Source organism: Somniosus microcephalus, chromosome 11 (genome assembly GCF_052327205.1).
Source record: "Somniosus microcephalus isolate GS21.2 chromosome 11, FLI_Smic_1.0, whole genome shotgun sequence".
Taxonomy (NCBI): domain Eukaryota; kingdom Metazoa; phylum Chordata; class Chondrichthyes; order Squaliformes; family Somniosidae; genus Somniosus; species Somniosus microcephalus.
The window spans coordinates 1,681,114-1,702,466 of NC_140997.1; the positions used below are offsets into that span (position 1 = coordinate 1,681,114).

General features: G+C 46.3%; 1 protein-coding gene across 1 annotated transcript in view; it reads right to left on the minus strand.

Annotated features, from left to right (window-relative positions):
- Positions 1-21,353, minus strand: part of flii (FLII actin remodeling protein) — a 108,688-nt gene that overhangs the window by 43,336 nt on the left and 43,999 nt on the right. Inside the window, exons 13-16 of the mRNA XM_086000021.1 lie at positions 19,873-20,085; positions 9,946-10,125; positions 6,549-6,628; positions 743-817 (exon numbers count right to left, since the gene is read on the minus strand). Coding sequence (XP_085856147.1) covers positions 743-817; positions 6,549-6,628; positions 9,946-10,125; positions 19,873-20,085 — 548 coding nt within the window. The remainder of the gene's footprint in view (positions 1-742; positions 818-6,548; positions 6,629-9,945; positions 10,126-19,872; positions 20,086-21,353) is intronic.

The following is a 21,353-nucleotide window of genomic DNA, read 5'->3' on the forward strand; positions in this document are numbered from 1 at the left end:
AGCTGCCAAGTAAAGCACAGGCATCCCACCACAACAATGGAAAGAGAGGGGGAAAAAATGAAAAGTATCAAACCAGGCCACTTTCACACATTTCCCAACAGCTATTCCCCCCACCCGGCTCTCCTGAAGGTGCCGACGCTTGCTAGAGTGCAGTTCCACAGGTGCAGGCCCGGTTCCCCCCAGCCCGCCCCCGACCCCTCACTCCTAAGTGGCCCAGCGGCCATTGTTCTAAGTGAGCCCAGACAACAACGACAGACATAGACACCATCAGACCTCATAGCTCTTGGCATTCTGCTCAGCACACTGCAGCCACTAGGATGTTAGTGAAGCTGGGTGAGTAAAATTATGTCTACTTGAACTGTGAAAAACACACAACAATGCAGTTCTAGCTTCTGCCCTTCCTAACTCAAGGGAGAGAGCCAGGGGAGTCACTGATGACTGCAGGTCTGTCACTGTTGGAGGAAACATTGTGATGAATTAAGAATACAACATAACGTTAAGTGGAATTTTCCTATCTGTGATAGTGGATTGGCGGTTAGGATCAGATCAGCCATGATCTTATTGAATGGCGGAGCAGGCTCGAGGGGCCGATTGGCCTACTCCTGCTCCTATTTCTTATGTTCTTATGTAAAATATTAACAAGATAAAGGAGCCCAGTGGTGCACAATGGTTAAATTACAGCTTTGCCGATTAATATGATGATTAAGAGTCACAAATCTGGACCGTTCCAATTACTACTTACCGAGGATCCAACGATAAGGCTTTAAGTGGAACGGACTCCATCTTTATGTTCTTCTTACCATAGCATCGAAACAACCTGTGGGGGAAAAAACTTTCTAAAAGCAGGAGCATCCTAGGCCAGTAATTTACTTTTTCAAAATACAACCTCATGTTTTTTAAATGCTGCTCAAGATAAGTCAAGGACAATAAATGGCAATTCTCAAACTGGGGACCTGCCTTCAGCGAATAAAGTTACTGCACTGGGCAGAAATATCAAGTCCAGCTGCAGGCTTTTTGGAAAGACAGAGGTCTTCAAGTAAAAACTTCAATTAAGTTATTAATGGACACAGAACAATTCAATTGATAAATGTAATCCTATTATAAAATATGTAATTTACTTTGTTTAAAGTCTTATTTTGGACATTAGAAAATTCAGTTACTGAGAACAATGGCAGACAATTTCTTTCAAAAAGCATTTTAAGCAATCCAATTGGTTCATCAACTGTGATAGACAACCGTTTACATGGGGGAAATGCCATTATAAAATGATTACATAGACACTTTCCCTTATAATGGACATAGCAACTTAGAATGGAAATATAATAATGATGGATTGAAAATGGGGAGTGAATACATCCGAGCACCCTGGGCAAATTATTCCCCACCATCTAAGCCCACTTCACCTGAAGACTACACTTGGTTTTGACTCCCACCTCATGTGCAATGCAATCATAGAAAGTTACAGCCCGGAAGGAGGCCATTGCGGCCCATCGTGTCTGCGCCAGCCAACAAAGAGCTATCCAGCCTAATCCCACTTCCCAGCTCTTGGTCCGTAGCCCTGCAGGTTACAGCATCCCAAGTGCACATCCAAGTACTTTTTAAATGTGGTTCGGGTTCCTGCCTCTACCACCCTTTCAGGCAGTGAGTTCCAGACCCCCACAACCCTTTGGGTGAAGAAATTTCCCTTCAAATCCCCTATAAACCTTCCACCAATTACTTTAAAGCTGTGCCCCCTGGTTTCTGACCCCTCTGCTAAGGGAAATAGGTCCTTTCTATCCACTTTATCTAGGGCCCTCATAATTTTATACACCTCAGTAAGGTCTCCCCTCAGCCTCCTCTGTTCCAAGGAAAACAGACCCAGCCTATCCAGTCTTTCCTCATAGCTAAGATTCTCTGCTCCCGACAACATCATAGAGTCAGAGTTATACAGCACGGAAAGAGGCCCTTCGGCCCATCGCGTCCGCACCGGCCATCAGGCCCTGTCTAATCTAATCCCATTTTCTAGCATTTGGTCCGTAGCCTTGTATGCTATGGCATTTCAAGTGCTCATCCAAATGCTTCTTGAATGTTGTGAGGGTTCCTGCCTCTACCACCCTTTCAGGCAGTGAGTTCCAGATTCCAACCACCCTCTGGGTGAAAAAGTTCTTCCTCAAATCCCCTCTAAACCTCCTGCCCCTTACCTTGAATCTATGCCCCCTTGTTATTGACCCCTCTACTATGCCCCCTTGTTATTGACCCCTCTACTAAGGGAAAAAGTTCCTTTCTATCTACCTGTAATGAAATCTGTTTGTCTTGATCCTGTATTCATTTTGCACTCATGTATATTACCCTCCCCCACTGTGTATAGTTTCACTTCCTCTTTCCCAACTAACCTGGGAGGTTCCAGGTCTTGGCTCTTGGCTCCGCCCCTGACTTCTCTTACATAAAGATCCCAGGATCTGTATGACTCATTCCTGTGAACCAGTCGGCGTGTTGAGATGTTAGTTCTGATCTTAGTGATTAAAAGCCAACTTGTTTAAGTCTATAACTTCTAGTTTTGTGGTTATTGAAGGCCCATCAATTTTAATCACTAAAGAATACTAGGATGGATCGACTCCTAAAACCAGAGCGTCTGGACTTGGATCCACATTCTGCTGAAGCATCAAATCAATTTGGACACTGGCTCAAATGCTTCGAACTCTTCGCGGGGGCCTCATCCGCTAGCGAGGTAGATAAACTGAGTCTACTGACTACTCGCGTAAGTCATCGGATTTATTCGTTCATCCGGGACGCCACCTCTTACACGGAGGCCATCACTATCCTGAAGGCCCAATACCAGAGGCCGGTAAACGAAGTGTACGCCAGACATCTGCTGGCTACACGCAGGCAGCGACCAGAGGAATCAATGGACGATTTCTTACAGGGCCTAAAGGACCTGGTCCGGGACTGTAACTGCAAGGCCGTGACAGCCAACGCGTACTCTGACGAATTGGTCCGCGATTCCTTCATCACGGGCCTCAAATCGAATTATATCCGGCAGAGACTGCTGGAGGAGGAGGTCCTGGACTTCAAAAAGGCAGTGGCCACTGCGCGATCGCTGGACGTGGCCCAGAGAAACTCTGACTCTTATTCTTCCGGCCATGCGGCCCTCACCGCCTCGTGTGCGCCAAGGGGGCCGCCATCTTGGAATCAGCCATCTTCCCCATCCAGGTCTCAGACCAGCTCTACGCCGCCGGAGTCCCCACACAGAAGTTCACCCAGGAGTCCTACTACAGCGGCAATGTCTCGAGGCCCGAAATGCTACTTCTGCGGCCAGGCCAAGCACCCCAGACAACGATGCCCAGCGAAGGACGCTACATGCTTCAAATCTAAGAAAAAGGGGCATTTTAGCAAAGTCTGCAGGGCGTATCCGATTTCCAACTCCGTCACCGCCTCGTGCGTACTGTGCGGGCCGCCATCTTGGGATCCGCCATCTTTTCCCGACTCAACGGCCGCCCAGGGCCCAACAGTGGCTTCGATCACGGTGGATCAATCCAGGCCACACCCGTTGACAAAATCCATGATGGACATACAGGATCAAGACAAACAGATTTCATTACATTCACCCCTTCTATAGATTTAGTCCATCGGGGTGATGTTTCTTAAAAGTTGGTATAAGTGAGTCTGTCAGGAGGTTTTGCAGTTCTCAGTGATCGGCGCAAAGCCGGTTGGGGTGCCTCTAGGGGAGTGGATTCTGGTTCCTCCGCTGTCCGGGCCTCCGCAGTGTCTTCCAGGTTATCTGCAGTGTCCTCCAGGTTAAAGTTGGGTCACGGGGAATGTGTGCCAGCATTCATACGGACAAATTACAGGGTCTCCACAACGACCTCTGTCACCCAGGGGTCACCCGACTATACCATTTTATAAAGTCCCGCAATCTGCCCCACTCCATCGAGGAGGTCAGGGCAATGACCAGAGCCTGCCGCATCTGTGCGGAATGCAAGCCTCGTTTCTACAGGCCTGACCGTGCACACCTTATCAAAGCCACACGGCCATTCGAGCGCCTAAGTCTGGACTTCAAGGGACCCCTTCCCTCAGCCGACCGTAACGTATACTTCCTCAATATCATCGATGAATATTCCCGCTTCCCCTTCGTCATTCCCTGCCCAGACATGACCAGTGCCACGGTCATCAAGTGTCTCTGTAATCTATTCTGCATGTTTGGCATGCCGAACTACATACACAGCGATAGGGGGACGTCATTCATGAGTGACAAGCTGCGCCAGTTCTTGCTCTCGAAGGGGATAGCCACTAGCAGAACCACTAGCTACAACCCCCGGGGTAATGGGCAAGTGGAAAGGGAGAATGCTACTGTTTGGAAGGCTGTCACGTTAGCCTTAAAGTCAAAAGGCCTTCCGACCTCCCGCTGGCAGGAAGTCCTCCCAGACGTGCTCCACTCCATAAGGTCTCCGTTATGTACTGCCACTAACGCTACCCCTCACGAAAAGATGTTCGTTTTCCCCCGGAAATCCACCTCGGGCATATCTCTACCCGCGTGGCTGACGTCTCCGGGGACAGTACTATTGCGGAAGCACGTGAGAGGCCATAAAACGGACCCCCTTGTGGAAAAGGTACAGCTCCTCCATGCAAACCCTCAGTACGCCTATATCGAATACTCTGACGGGCGAGAGGACACTGTTTCCATAGAAGACCTCGCTCCCTTGGGGAGCGGAGAGAACGATGGGAGACTACCCGATGAAGACCTACACTACAAAGAGACAGGACGCCCAGAGGTATCAATACCCAACTTTAACCTGGAGGACACTGCAGATAACCTGGAAGACACTGCGGAGGCCCGGACAGCGGAGGAACCAGAATCCACTCCCCTAGAGCCACCCCAACCGGCTTTGCGCCGATCACTGAGAACTGCAAAACCTCCTGACAGACTCACTTATACCAACTTTTAAGAAACATCACCCCGATGGACTAAATCTATAGAAGGGGTGAATGTAATGAAATCTGTTTGTCTTGATCCTGTATTCGTTTTGCACTCATGTATATTACCCTCCCCCACTGTGTAGAGTTTCACTTCCTCTTTCCCGACTAACCTGGGAGGTTCCAGGTCTTGGCTCTTGGCTCCGCCCCTGACTTCTCTTACATAAAGATCCCAGGATCTGTATGACTCATTCCTGTGAACCAGTCGGCGTGTTGAGATGTTAGCTCTGATCTTAGTGATTAAAAGCCAACTTGTTTAAGTCTGTAACTTCTAGTTTTGTGGTTATTGAAGGCCCATCACTACCTTATCTATGTACCCTCTCTAGTGCAGTCACATCTTTCCTGTAATGTGGTGCATGTGTGCACCCAGTACTCTAGCTGAGGCCTAACTATAGTGTTTTATACAGTTGAAGCATAATCCCACTGCTCTTGTATTCTATGCCACGGCTAATAAAGGCAAGCATTCCGTATGCCTTCTTAACCACCTTATCTACCTGGCCTGCTACCTTCAGGGATCTGTGGACATGCACTCCAACGTCCCTTTGTTCCTCTACACTACTCAGTGTCCTACAATTTAATGTGTATGCTCTTTCCTTGTTAGCCCTCACCAAATGCATTACCTCACACTTCTCCGGATTGAATTCCATTTGCCACTGTTCTGCCCACCTGACCAATTTATTGATATCTTCCTGCAGTCTACAGCTTCCTTCTTCAGTATCAATCACACAGCCGATTTTAGTATATCTGCAAACTTCTTAATCATACCTGCTATAATTAAGTCTCGATCATTGATATACACCACAAAAAGCAAGGGTCCTAGTACTGAGCCCTGCAGAACCCCACTGGAAACAGCCTTCCAGTCACAAAAACACCCATCAACCGTTACCCTCTGCTTCCTGCCTCCGAGCCAGTTTTGAATCCAACTTGACACTTTGCCCTGGATCCCATGGGCTTTTAACTTTGTGACCAGTCTGCCATGTGGAACCTTATCAAAAGCCTTGCTAAAGTCCATATACACTACATCAAACGCACTACCCTCATCTACCCGCCTTGTTACCTCCTTCAAAAAATTCAATCAAGTTTGTCAGACACGACCTTCCCTTAACAAATCCGTGCTGACTATCCTTGATTAATCCGTGTCTTTCTAAATGAAACCAATGAAATAAATAATAGATGTATATTATACACACGCACGCACACACACCCCAATTTCAGTAAAGCACAATGGTAGGTGTGTGAAGCCTTTATACCCTATCCACTAGAACTGTGAAAACATCACCAGTGCAGTTAGGTTACAGATTTGGCCCATCCAAATTTGGGTTCATGGAGATAGATGATTGTGAGCGCGAGGAAACTATAATCCAATGGTTGGGACTAATGGGAATAAGTTGCTGTGATGAATTCAAAGCATCAGACAAGGAACATATTGCACAATATTAAAGCTTACTATCTTAAAGTGTGATCTTTCCTTTAGCGTGCTGGTCCAAGTAAACTAAGCAAGCCTAGTAATAAACACCAACAGCCCCCGTTCTCAAACCCCAACTCTCTCTCCATCCTATCCTCCGTATCGGAAAGTCAGTTCTCCTCCTACCCCTTACCTGGTGATATACTGCGTCTCTTCCACCGTATAGAAACCACTAGCTGTTCCTCCTTCAATGTAGGAAATATTATCAAATACCTGCAGACATCAAAAACAAATAGTAAACGCAATTAAAATCATTCAATAGATATAAATTTGACAAAATTGAAATCCATGCTGAAATTTGTGTAGAGCATAATATATGCTACCAGCTCCTGTTTAAAAAGAGCAGGGTGCCACAACACATTGAGTGACATCACTAATCTTGACAGCAGCGTCACATTAAAACTCAGTTTAACAGTACAAATGTTCACAATGAGACTGGGAATTGCTACTGATTGTGAGGTTTCGAAATAGGCCGTACCAGAAACCAAACTATCAAGAAAACATTTCCCTTTTGAACCCTAAACCACAAGTTCACTGGTGCTTACACTAATGGCTGCCGCAGGTGTTCCCATTTAGAATCAATGATGGCCAATAAGGTGATGCAGAGAACATCTCGTCTCATTCAGTGAACCACAGCCTAAGCAGAGTCAGCACCATCAGGAGAGAAGGGGGAAGGGAAGAATTGGGTAAGGAGGAGGAGTTGCCTTTCTCCTTCTTCTTCTTAGGCAGTCCCTCGGAACCGAGGATGACTTGCTTCCACATTAAAAATGAGTTCGCAGGTGACTGATGAGTCAAATGCGGGACCTACAGTCTCTGTCACAGGTGGGGTAGACGGTGGTTGAAGGGGCAGGTGGGTGGGGTGCTTGGGTTGACGTGCGCTCCTTGCGTTTGGCTTCCGCTTGCTCCCGACGAAGAGACTCGAGGTGTTCGGCACCTTCCCAGATGCTTCTCCTCCACTTTGTGCGGTCTTGGGCCAGGGATTCCCAGGTGTCAGTGGGGATGTTACACTTTTTCAAGGAGTCTTTGAGGGTGTCCTTGAAGCGTTTCCTCTGCCCACCTGGGGCTCTCTTGCCGTGTCGGAGCTCCGAGTAGAGCGCTGGTTTTGGGAGTTTCAAGGACACCCAGGTCTCGTTGCACTTCACCTTTTCCCAATCTATTGCCGTTCAGATAATAATCTGTCTTCCTGTTTTTGCCACCAAAGTGGATAACCTCGCATTTATCCACATTATACTGCATCTACCATGCATCTGCCCAATCACCCAACCTGTCCAAATCATACTGGAGTTTCTCTGCATCCTCCTCACAGCACACACGCCCACCCAGCTTTGTGTCGTCTGCAAACTTGGAGATATTACATCTAGTTCCCTCGTATCGGGGCATGCGGACGATGTGACCCGTCCATCGGAGCTGATTGAGCGTGGTCAAAGCTTCGATGCTGGGGATGTTGGCCTGAGCAAGAACACGGACGTTGGTGCGCTATCCTGCCAATGGATTTGCAGGATCTTGCGGAGGCAGCGTTGGTGGTACCTCTCCAGTGCTTTGGAGGTGCCTGCTGTACATGGTCCATGTCTCTGAGGCATACAGCAGGGCGGGTATCACTGCTACTCTGTAGACCACGAGCTTAGTGCCGGGTTTGAGGTCCTGGTCTTCAAACACTCTCTTCCTCAGGCGACCGAAGGCTGCACTGGCACACTGAAGGCGGTGTTGGACTTCGTTGTCGACGTCTGCCCTTGTTGACAGTAGGCTCCCGAGGTATGGAAAGTGGTCCACGTTGTCCAAGGCCTTGTCGTGGATTTTGATAATCAGGGAGCAGTACTGTGTGGCGGGGGCAGGTTGGCAGAAGACCTTTGTCTTAGGGATGTTTAGTGTAAGGCCCATGCTCTCATACGCTTCGGTGAAGGTGTTGATGATGGTTTGGAGTTCGACCTCCGATGGCTCTACTGTACTACACCCTGCGGCAGCTTAACCTGGCAGCAGAGAATCTCAAAGTTTTAGAGTCAATAGATCCAGAGACAACTGGTTTTGTTCTCTCTCGATGGTTTTGATTTGCATACATAATCACAATCAGGTTTTCTCCAAACCAGCTGTCAGCTTAAAGTGTTACAGGATAGAACTGCAACGTGAAACTCCACCTTTTCAAGCTGGCAGCTGAAAATGATCAATTCTTGAACCGAAACTTCTTGAACACAAAAGTTTGCCGAGTGTAATGCTCCAATAGAGGTACATCAAACTACTGGCGTCAGCCTCGGCTCAGTGGGTAGCACTCCCGGCTGAGTCAGAAGGGCATAGGTTCAAGCCCCACTCCAGAGACTTGAATAAATTATCCAGGCTGACACTCCAGTGCAGTACTGGGGTTGTGCTGCACCGTCGGAGGGGCCGCTTTCAGAGGAGACGTTAAACTGAAGTCCTGTGTGCCCCTTCAGGTGGATGTAAACGATCCCGTGGCGCTATGTGAAGACGAGCAGGGGAGTACCCCAATGCCCTGGCCAATATTTATCCCTAAATCTACATCACAAACAGTTTTGAAGAAGGGTTCGACCCGAAACATCAACTCAAATTTCTGTCCACGGATGTTGCCTGACCTGCTGAGTTTTTCCAGCATTTTCTGTTGTTATTTCGGATTTCCAACATCTGCAGTATTTTGCTATCGTGCTATCTCACAAACAGATTATCTGGTCATTTATTGCAATGCTGTTTGGGGGAGATTGCTGTGCGCAAATTGGCTGCCACATTTCCTTACATCACATTTTGAAAGTAATTCATTGGCTGTAAAGCGGTTTGGAATGTCACGGTCATGAAAGGCGCTATAGAAATGTGTTCTTTCTTACTCAATTAAATAAGCAATCAGCTTGGTCTTCAACTTAACATAATACAATAAAAGGTCAAGTGGTAGACAGACACGTGATGTCTGGGGTTAGGCAAGAACCATTTAGTATTATCTGTGACCCCAGAAGTCAACTGTATCATTTGTACCAGTTTGGGGCGGATTATGTGCTAGAATTATTATTTAAACACTGTAATTATAACTTTAATACTGAGACATTCTGCAAAGAGGAAACATTTAAATAGCTCCCCAAGATACAAGTGGATGAATGCACCGTGGTGTCATACCAAGTCACACAGACCAAAAAGGTCCCAGGTTTGACCCTAATTTGCACTAACTCAGTGAGAGTGCTATAATTAGTCTAAAAGAACAAAAAATAGCAAAGATTCCCACTCTACCACCACCCAATGGCTCTCTGGAAAGGACAAATCAGAGGAAGACAGGATCTGCTCAGCTGTGCTTGAATATCACGCCAGCATTCAGTGTCTAGGTTTACACATGAAGGCAGCTGCTTGGATCTATTGGTGACGGGCGGGCTGCCAATGGACGGCACTTTCAGAAAGGAGGAAGATACCTGGAGGGGTGACAATAGATGGGATACAATAGTGAATAATTCACATTAACCAATCAGATACATTTCAAATGGCAACAGAGACAATATCAATACCCAAGTGCAATCACCTTCTATACCTAACCACATACTGACCGCACTAAATTCTTCACTCTCATCGCCCATTTCCTCACGAATTGTCCTGCACTGCGCTCCCAGGAAATTCCGAAGATTGACAGCGTGGATAGCAGCACAAGCTTTTTTATCCATGGTAGCTTCCTGTCCGATCCAGTAGAAAATCTGCCAGCTCAATGCACCATTCTCATCAAGAGTGGTCTGAAAAATAAGCCAGCATCAAGCATTAAAAAAAACTTTCAAAACTAGGAGAAGTTTTGAGAGGGCAAAGAGTGAAAGTTTGTTTCCAATGGTTGGCAAGTTGATAACAAAATCACCATCAGCACAAGGACTGCTGCAGTTCAAGCAGAAGGCCCACCACCACCTTCTCAGAAGAAATTTAAAAAGAGGCCATTAATTCAATATCAACAGAAGAGGAAATGTTTCCACACAGAGGGTTGTTAGAACACGGAATGCTTTATCACAAGTTGCAGAGACTATGGCCGAGATTTTCCGGGGGGTCAGCAGGCGCGAGTCAGGTGGGAGTGTGTTTCTCCCCCCCCCCCCCCCCCCCCCAGTGGGTCGGGACCCCGCTGTCAACCCGCCGCCACGCGCCTTTACCAAATGTCAGGTCTGTCAGTGCTGAGCAGACCTGACACGCAGCGGCAAGGGAGCCAATTTAAATGATTAGTGGCTTGTTTACAGCCAGTTAACAATGGTTTTAAACTAACCTTTTGAATTTGACAGCTCGCCCACAGGTTTCACTGTTGCTAGACCACGTCTGTGAAGCTGAGGCAGGAGGTCAGTGGCCATTGAATCAGCTGATGAGTTGACAGCTTCAAAAGTCAAGTAAAAGCTCCCACCTTAGAGATATCTTCCCTCAGCCACAAGCTCTTCCTCATGGCATTTCCACAATAGATTCAGGATGCTGCAAGTCTTTACACAAGTCTCCATCCAGTCTGACCTCATTACCTCTCTCACCTTTGACAGATCGCTTCTGTTATCTCTACTTCACCTGCCATCTATTCCATCAGCATCGGTGCCCTTTATACTCTCTCACCTTGGTTCTCAGAATCCCACCACAACCAGCCCCAACACCAGCAGCACCAGGCACGCCAATGGCACCAACAACACCAACCTTCTCTGCAATCAACTGATATTGCACAGGACAGAGAGCATCAGCACCCGACCACATTGCTGCCCGAGAGGCCAGGAATGGCCTCACCATGGCCAGATTTACTTCAATTGACGCTGTACACCCTGACTGCCACATGATGCGCCAGGTTGGCACCACCCCACACCAACACCATAAAGCATCCCTACAATGCCCAAGCCATTCCTTTCACAATCATCACCATTGCGGGGGGTACCATTATGTCTCACCATTCACTGCAACTCACTAAGCCACTTCCAAAGGTGCACACAAATCTGTCCAAGAATGCAAAGTGTTGAAAATAAAGGTTTCAATGTTTGACACCACATTAACAGAAACTTTACATAGACATTGCATAAAACACCAAAGTGCCTACCCTTGTGTGTTGTTAGTTGGTATGATTGCACTAGGATGAGGGTGAGTGTGAGGGGTGGTTAGTGAGATGGGGATGTGATAATATAGATAGAGAGGGATGGGTGGAGGTGCAAGATAAGTTGGTGTGAGCAAGGACGTGCAGGAGTAGGGTAGGGAAGGCAGAGTGATGGGGATGTGATGAGGCGCACAGCAGGATGAGGTTGAGTGTGGCTTTGTACTATCGTTTCGTGATCTACCGAGATCATTGAAACGTTGGCGGCACAGCACCCGGTCCTCCTGACCACATCCCCGCTTGTGCCCTCCTGTGCAATGTGCAACCAGGCTGCGTTGCTGTTCTGGGGAGGTCTCTTCCGCTCATCAGAAGGAAAGAGGACCTCCCTGCGTGCTGTGACTCCCTCCATAAGCATATGAAGGGAGTCATGGGAGAACCTGGGTGCAGCCCTGTACCTTTGTGCCGTGCTGGTCAGTGTTTGCAGCATCTCAATGCTGTAGAACACTGACAGCACAAATGTCAAATTAAAGTTGGCCGTGGTCCCTTTAAGGAAACCGGCTGATGACACGTCATCAAATGAAGTCACCAGACCCGCTTCCTCTAATTGGCCGGGAAACTCGCTGGGCAGGCTTAACAAGCCCCATCAAGGGAAATTCATTTCAGAGGCCGGGATGGAGCCAGCAGCAGGGGTCGGGACCCGTCACCGACAGCGCCCACCATGGACTGGCCGAGGTCAGCAAAATCGTGGCCATAGACATTATCTACAAAGGAACTGGGTAAGTATTTGAAAAAGGCACATTGTAAATGGAAGCAGGAGATGGTGCCAGTGAGCCGAGTGATCTCTCTCAGTGCTGAAATTATTGCGATTGCATGCATCTGCATATAAAATATTGGTGGAGAGAAGACTGGCAAGTTCAAAGGTCCCTCTGTTACGTTTACAACCCAAGCAGAGCTGTTGAGAGAAATGCCAAATGAAACAGTAGGTAAGTTGTACTGCCCAGTGTAAAATGGAGCTATACAGCTCAGGAAGGAGGCAGTAAGGAGCTACAATTGGCCACAGTGCCTATGGGCTAGGCAGGAAGTTATGGGGAGGGGTGGGTGTGGAAGGAAGTGTGAATAAAGATTCCGCCCCCAGGGATTTTCCAAGGATGCCGGTTGTGCAGACATCAAGTGCAATCAGGATCAAGCCCACGATTGCAACCTCCCATGATAAAATAGCCCGTCAACACTCGCTGCCTAGGCTCGTCCATGAAGAATGGCCACTCAAGTACTGAAAGGCTCCCAGTGTCTGTGCAATCATACATCAGCACGAGTTAACGTTTTCAGAAAAGGGGGGATAAAATTGATGGAAAATTCTCTCGTACACATCCTAGTAGCTAGCTGATGAATGGTATCGTAGGAGGCATCCAATTCTACCTCAAACAGAACTCATTCCTCTCATTTAAAAAAATAAGATAGACATGGCAATGTGCCTATGTATAGCTATCTATATGTTTAAGAATTCTTCTGTCTTTGCGGGAGAAAAACAAAACTAGCTGGAGATAGCTTTTAATTTGAAGGGGAGTCGACTAGCCATTAGTGGTATCAATATCAGTAATCAGAATCTGATCAGACCACAGGGTTTTCAAATGTTAAGGCATGAAAATTTGCATTCTGTCATTCCAAGTAGATTCTGTTGCAGCCAGATATCAAGAGCAAATGACTCAACAGACAGCCATGAGATTGCTAGTCACAGCTTATCTACTGGAGTGATATGTTCTTATTCATAATATGTATTTCTAAGAAATAGGAGCAGGAGTCAGCCATTTGGCCCCTCGAGCCTGCTCTGCCATTCAATAAGATCATGCCTGATCATCTTCCTCATCTCCACTTTCCTGCACTATCCCCATATCTCTCGATTCACTTAATATCCAAAAATCTATCAATCTCTGTCTTGAATATACTCAATGACTGAGCCTCCACAGCCCTCTGGGGTACAGAATTCCAAAGATTCACCACCCTCAGTCCTAAATGGCCGACCCATTATTCTGAGGCTGTGACCCCTGGTTCTAGACTCCCCAGCCAGGGGAAACACCCTCCCTGCATCTACCCGGTCAAGCCCTGTAAGAATTTTGTATGTTTCAGTGAGATCACCACTCATTCTTCTAAATGCTAGAGAATATAGGCCTAGTCTACTCAATCTCTCCTCATAGGACAATCCCCCCATCCCAGGAATCAGTCTGGTGAACCTTTGTTGCACTCCCTCTATGGCAAGTATATCGTTCCTTGGGTAAGGAGACCAGAACTGTCCACAATACTCCAGGTGTGGTCTCACCAGGGCATGTTAGCTTTCAGTGACTCGGGTACAAGGACACCCAGATCACTCTGAACACCAACATTTCCCAATCTCTCACCATTTAAAAAATACTCTGCTTTTTTACTTTTCCTACCAAAGTGGACAACTTCACATTTCTCCACCTGCCACCTTACTGCCCACTCACTCAGTCTATCTACATCCCTTTGCAGACTCTTTGATTTCTCCTCACAAGTTATATTCCCACCTAGCTTTGTATCGTCAGCAAACTTGGATATATTACACTCGGTCCCTTCATCTAGGTCATTAATGTAGATTGTGAATAGCTGAGGCCCCAACACTGATCCTTGCGGTACCCCACTAGTTACAGCCTGACAACCCAAAAGTGACCCGTTTATTCCTACTCTCTCTTTTCTGTCCATTAACCAATCCTGAATCCATGCTAGTATATTACCCCCAATCCCATGAGCCCTAATTTTGTGTGGTACCTTATCAATTACTTCTGAAAATTCAAATACACATCCACTGGTTCCCCCAATCTATTCTGCCAGTTACAACCTCAAAAAAACTCCAACAGATTTGTCAAACACGATTTCCCTTTCATAAATCTGTGTTGACTCTGCCAAGGGATCCAGGGCTATGGGGAGAAGGCCGGGACCGGGTACTGAATTTGGATATCAACCATGATCTCATTGAATGGTGGAGCAGGCTCGAGGGGCCGAATGGCCTTCTCCTATCTTCTATGTTTCAAATCCTATTATTATTTTCTAAGTGCCCTGTTACCACGTCGTTAATAATATTCTAGCATTTTCCCTACTACTGATCTCAGGCTAACTGGTCTGTAGTTCCCAGTTTTCTCTCTCCCTCCTTTCTTAAATAGTGGGGTTACATTTGGTACCTTCTAATCTGCAGGAACTGTTCCAGAAACTATGGAATTTTGGAAAAGGACAACCAATGCATCCACTATCTCTAGAGCCACCTCTTTCAAAACCCGAGGACGTAGGCCATCAGGTCCAGGGGATTTATCAGCTTTCAGTCCCATTAATTTCTCCAGTACTATTTTTTTTTTACTAATACTAATTTCTTTCAGTTCCTCATTCTCGCTACACCCTTGGTTCTCCACTATTTCCGGGAAGTTTTTTGCGTCTTCTTCCGTGAAGACAGACACAAAGTATGTGTTAAATTTCTCTGCCATTTCCTTATTCCCCATTATATTTTTTCCTGTCTCAGCCTGTAAGGGACCCACATTTACTTTCGCTAATCCTTTACACTCTGTTTTTATAGAGTCATGGGGAAAAAATTCAGTATCACCCCGTTTGGGGCGCCATTATTGGCCGTGCGCAAAGTTTAGCGCCTGGCGCTAAATATCGCCTCGGACGGCAAACTTGGCTTTCATCGCCACTGGAGGTGATTGGAGCGCTAAATCAGGTGCTTCACACCTGTCTTAAGGCGCTAAGACCGAGGAACGAGGTGCTACCTCAGAGCGCTGGCGAAGCAAGGAAGGGCAAATCAAAATAAAACTGCAAAGTGCTGCTCAGTACTCAAAACTCCTTCACACAGCGTTGAATCTCTCCAGAAGTCTCTCTCTCTCTCTCTCAGAATGCGTGGTGCAAAAATGTCACCGACAAAAAAAGGCAGGAAGCGGTCGCCTTTAAATAGCGCTCCCCCAGTCCCTTTCTGACAGCATAATGCTCCCCTCAACCTGTCATTGCTAGCGGCAGGCGGTAAGGCAGGGGGCGCCACACAATATTCGGTCCGGGGTGCTAACGGGGCGTTGCGCACTCGACTGACATCACAATCTGCCGGCGCAGGAGATCGTGCTGGTAGTGTTTAGCGCCGCCGCAAAATATCTAGTTAATTTCGCGAGCGACGCAAGCATCGCCGCGCCCGGGCGCTAGTTGCTTTGCGCCCCATTAGCGCCCTCTTAAGGCACTAACGGGAGGTGCAAACAACTGAATTTTTCCCCCATAGAGTTATACAGCACAGAAAGAGGCTCTTCGGCCCATCGTGTCTGCGCCGGCCATCAAGCCCTATCTATTCAAATCCCATTTTCCAGCACTTGGTCCATAGCCTTGTATGCTATGGCGTTTCAAGTGCTCATCTAAATGCTTCTTGAATGTTGTGAGGGTTCCTGCCTCTACCACCCTTTCAGGCAATGAGTTCCAGATTCCAACCACCCTCTGGGTGAAAAAGTTTTTCCTCAAATCCCCTCTAAACCTCCTGCCCCTTACCTTGAAACTATGCCCCTTGGTTATTGACCCCTCTACTAAGGGAAAAAGTTCCTTTCTATCTACCCTATCTATGCCCCTCATAATTTTGTACACCTTAATCAGGTTCCCCCTCAGCCTTCTCTGCTCCAAGGAAAACAACCCCAGCTTGTCCAGTCTCTCTTCATAGCTGAAGCGCTCCAGCCCAGGTAACATCCTGGTGAATCTCCTCTGCACCCTCTCTAATGCAATCACATCCCTCCTATAGTGTGGCGACCAGAACTGCACACAGTATTCCAGCTGTGGCCTAACTAGCGTTTTGTACAGCTCCATCATAACCTCCCTGCTCTTATATTCTATGCCTCGGCTAATGAAGGCAAGTATCCCATATGCCTTTTTAACCACCTTATCTACCTGTTCTGCTGCCTTCAGGGAGCTATGTACATGCACACCAAGGTCCCTCTGATCCTCTGTCCTTCCTAGGATCCTACCATTCATTGTGTATTCCCTTGCCTTGTTAGTCCTCCCAAAATGCATCACCTCACACTTTTCAGGGTTAAATTCCATTTGCCACTGTTCTGCCCATCTAACCATCCCGTCTATATCGTCCTGTAGCCTGAGGCCTCCCTCCTCGCTATTTACCACTCCACCAATTTTTGTGTCATTTGCAAACTTACTGATCATACCTGCTACATTCATATCTAAATCATTAATGTACACTACAAACAGCAAAGGGCCCAGCACCGATCTCTGCGGTACACCACTGGACACAGGCTTCCAGTCACAAAAACAACCTTCGACCATCACACTCTGCCTCCTGCCACTAAGCCAATTTTGGATCCAATGTGCCAAATTGCCCTGGATCCCATGGGCTCTTACCTTCTTGACCAGTCTCCCATGTGGGACTTTGTCAAAAGCCTTACTGAAGTCCATGTAGACTACATCAACTGCACTACCCTCATCCACACACCTAGTCACCCCCTCGAAAAATTCAATCAAATTGGTCAAACACGATCTCCCCCCGACAAAGCCATGCTGACTATCCTTGATTAATCCTTGCCTCTCCAAGTGGAGACTAATTCTGTCCCTCAGAATTTTTTCCAATAATTTCCCTACCACTGATGTTAGGCTCACTGGCCTGTAATTCCCTGGTTTATCCCTACTACCCTTCTTGAACAATGGTACTACGTTAGCTGTTCTCCAGTCCTCTGGCACCTCCCCTGTAGCCAGAGAGGTTCTGAAAATTTGTGTCAGAGCCCCTGCAATCTCCTCCCTTGCCTCACACAGCAGCCTGGGATACATCCCGTCAGGGCCTGGGGATTTATCCACTTTTAAGCCTGCTAAAACCGCTAGTACCTCCTCCCTCTCAATAATAACTTGTTCAAGTATATCACAATCCTCCCGTCAGATTTCGATGCCTACCTCACCCTTCTCCACAGTGAACACAGATGCAAAGTATTCATTTAAAACCTCACCCACATCTTCCAGCTCTACACACAGATTGCCACTTTGGTCCCTAATGGGCCCTAATCTTTCCCTGGTTATCCTCTTGCCCTTAATATACTTATAAAACACCTGGGGATTTTCCTTTATTTTGCCCGCCAGTGTTTTTTCATGCCCCCTCTTCGTTCCCCTAATTTCTTTTTTAAGTACCCCCCTGCACTTTCTATACTCCTCTAGGGCTTCCACTGTTTTTAGTCCTTTGTATCTGCCAAAAGCCTCCCTTTTTTTCCTAATCCATTCTTGTATATCCCTCGACATCCAGGGTTCCCTGGGCTTGTTGGTCCCACCCTTGACCTTTACAGGAACATGTTGGCGTTGTACTCTCTCTATTTCCTTCCTGAAAGACTCCCATTGCTCTGATGTGGATTTTCCTACAAGTAGCTGATCCCAGTCTATTTTGGCCAGATCCTGCCTTATCATATTAAAATCGGCCTTCCCCCAATTTAGAACCTTTATTTCCGGTCCATCTTTGTCCTTTTCCATGACTACCTTAAATCTCACCGAATTATGGTCACGGTCACCAAAATGCTCTCCTATTAACACATTTACCACTTGCCCGGCTACATTCCCTTGAATTAGGTCCAGTATCGCCCCCTCTCTTGTAGGACTTTCTACATGCTGGCTCAAAAAGCTCTCCTGGATGCACTTTAAGAATTCCACACCCTCTAAGCCTTTCACACTCTCACTATCCCAGTTAATATTGGGGAAGTTGAAATCCCCTACTATTATTACATACTATTATTTATGTCTCTTGCTAGTTTATTCTCATATTCTATTTTCCCTTTCTTTATCAATTTCCTGGTCCTCCTTTGCTGAATTCTAAAATCATCCCAATCGTCAGGCTTACTGCTCTTTTTGACAACATTATAAGCCTCTTCCTTTGATCTAATACTACCTTTAACTTCTCGTTAGCCACGGTTAGACCACTTTTCCTGTGGGGTTTTTGTGCATTAAAGGAATGTATATTTGTTGTAAATTATGTATTAATTCTTTAAATGCTAGTCATTGCTTGTCTACCGTCATACCTTTTAGTTTCCCAATCTACCTTAGCCAACTCGCCCCTCATACCTACGTAGTTTGCTTTGTTTAGATTTAAGACCCTAGTTTCGGATTTAACTAAATCACTTTCAAACTCAATATAAAATTCTATCATATTATGGTCACTCTTCCCTAAAGGCCCCTTTACTACAAGGTTATTAATTAACCCTTTCTCATTGCACAATACTAGATCTAAAATAGCATGTTCCCTAGTTGGTTCCTCAACAAACTGATCTAGAAAACTATCTTGCATACATTCCAAGAATTTGTCCCCAACCTTGGCCACATAGCAACCACGTCTCCGTTATGGCTATTAGATCAAACCTATTAATTTCTATCTCCGCTATTAATTCATCTATTTTGTTGCGAATGCTTCATGCACACAGATATCGTGCCTTTAGCTTTGACTTATTTCTATTTTTCCCTGATGTCACCTTAGTCACTGATGCCCTATGACCTTGGTTACTCTCTCTGTCCCTTCCTGACCCACTCTGCTTATTTTTACCCAAAACTCTACTCTGCTCCAGAGCTTTGACATTTCTCTTGCTGCTTTTAAATTTACTCTTCCCTGAATCCTCCCACCCCCCCACCCTCCTTCATTAGTTTAAAGCCCTGTCCACTGAGTGCCTCACTGTTGAGAAAGAATTTGTTTCTTCTTCAAAGAAACCAGCCTCCATGTCAAAGAAAGATAGAAACAGAAATCTGGACAGCAGTTTTGATTGCTGAGGCTGTGAAATGGATTTGTGGAGTTAATTATTCACGCATTGGTTTATCATGGACCTAGTTTCTGGGGAGAACTGCTGGATTTTGCACTATTGTTTTCAGTGCAGTTTAAGTTCTGTGTAAGTTAAATATTGGACTGGTCACTTACTGCATTCTTTAGCTTCTTTGTAATTATTTTTCTTGTAAATAAACTCGATTATTAGTGTGGCACTTTCCACCTTTCCAACAGGACAGCTCACATATTCTCTGTTGCATTGCTCCGTAGTACAAGGTTAATAATTGGTCCTGGGCACACTATCCCATTCATATCAAGCATAAGGGTGCATGTTTCAGTTCAAAGACGTGGGTCTGCCTATGGATACTGCCTTTTTGATGTGGACATGAATTTTAAAAGTGCTAGGAGAAAGCCCGAATTGTACACACCTGGTCACAGAAAGTGCATGCTTCTGAATACCAATACAGCAGAAAAAAGCCAAAAGGATAAATTCATAATCTCATTTAAAATAAACAAATAACCGTAGAGGCACTAGGGTAGAATTTCCAATCAGCAAAATTCATGTCTGAACACTTCCCGCACTTGTTCTACATTCCTGCGTGCTACTTTTAGACAAGCAATAATCCACAATTATTATACATGAATTCTACTGATCCGAAATTCCACTCTACTTTTCCCAGTAATGATCACCTTCAGCACGATGTAACAGTCCGCTTCATAGAACTTTCCATGGAAGGTCTCATCGATTTGAGTCGGAATAAAATTCTCAATGTGCCAAACCATGACCCCTGGGATCTGACCAATATCTTCAGTGTAGAACTCGGAATAATCAAGTTGAGGTTTCTCAAGGCCTTGATCCCAGCGCCTGGTCTTCAGGTCTGTGTGCTTGACTTCCCCCATCTCCTGCAAGGAAACAGGTGCCTCAGTACTGGAACAAACTTTTATTTTAATGCCAATTTACTAGCATTTACCATTGGAGATTAAGCAACTGGAAGAGTACAGAGCAAAATTAAAGTAGCCCCTCATTAACATCAGTGTGGAAGCTCAGCGGATAGTACATTGCGCGATGTACTGCGGAGCCACACAGACCAAGACGAACCAGCTTCAATCGCCAGTCTGTGCTGCTTTACTTGATCTCAATAGTAGGGCACTACAATGAACTCACAGTCCCAGAGTTAGGAAAGGAAACAACATGCATGATGTGGGTATCCAGCAAAGAAAGGGTTGGCCTCAGTTGTAAAGTCTTCACAATTGAACAGCCTGCCAACACCCACCAGTCTACATTCACTGAAGAACGGCACACTCCAGGAGGAACCAGTGCATTCAAGGAAGGACAGAAGAAATTTGGGGGAGTAAAAGTGCAATATTCTGGTTTGGTAATAGGCATACTCGCTGATCTCTCACCAACAAATTTGCTCTCTAACATCCCTTTCAGATGATTCCACACCCAAAAACATAATTTTTGCATGTTAATAAAATCTGTTGATGCCAGGACTCTCTCTCTTCAGTAACCACGTGTTCAACTGTTGGCTGGCTCAGTGGTAGCACTCTGACATCTTGGATAAGCGATTGAGTTCAAGCCCCACTCCAGGGACTTGAGCACAAATATTGAGGCTGACACTCAATATAGTACTGAGGAAGTGCTGCATTGTTGGAGATGTCATCCTTCAAATCGATGTAACTATTTGAAAAGGAGCATGGAATTCTCCCACTGTCCTGGGCAATACGCAAGTCACAGAATCATAGAATGGTTACAGCACGGAAGGTGGCCATTTGGCCCATCGAGCCCGTGCCGGCTCTCTGCAAGAGCATTTCAGCTAGTCCCACTCCCCCGCCCTTTCCCCGGAGCCCTGCAAATTTCTTTCCTTCAGATACTTATCCAACTCCCTTTTGAAAGCCTCGATTGAGTCTGCCTCCACCACCCTCTCGGGCAGTGCATTCCAGATCCTAACCACTCGCTGCATAAAAAGTTTCTTATGTCACCTTTGGTTCTTTTGCCAATCACCTTAAATCTGTCCCCTCTGGTTCTCGACCCTTCTGCCAATGGGAACAGTTTCTCTCTCTCTACTCTGTCCAGACCCCTCATGATTTTGAGCACCTCTATCAAATCTCCTCTCAATCTTTTCTGCTCCAAGGAGAACAACCCCAGCGATTCCAGTCTATCAATGTAA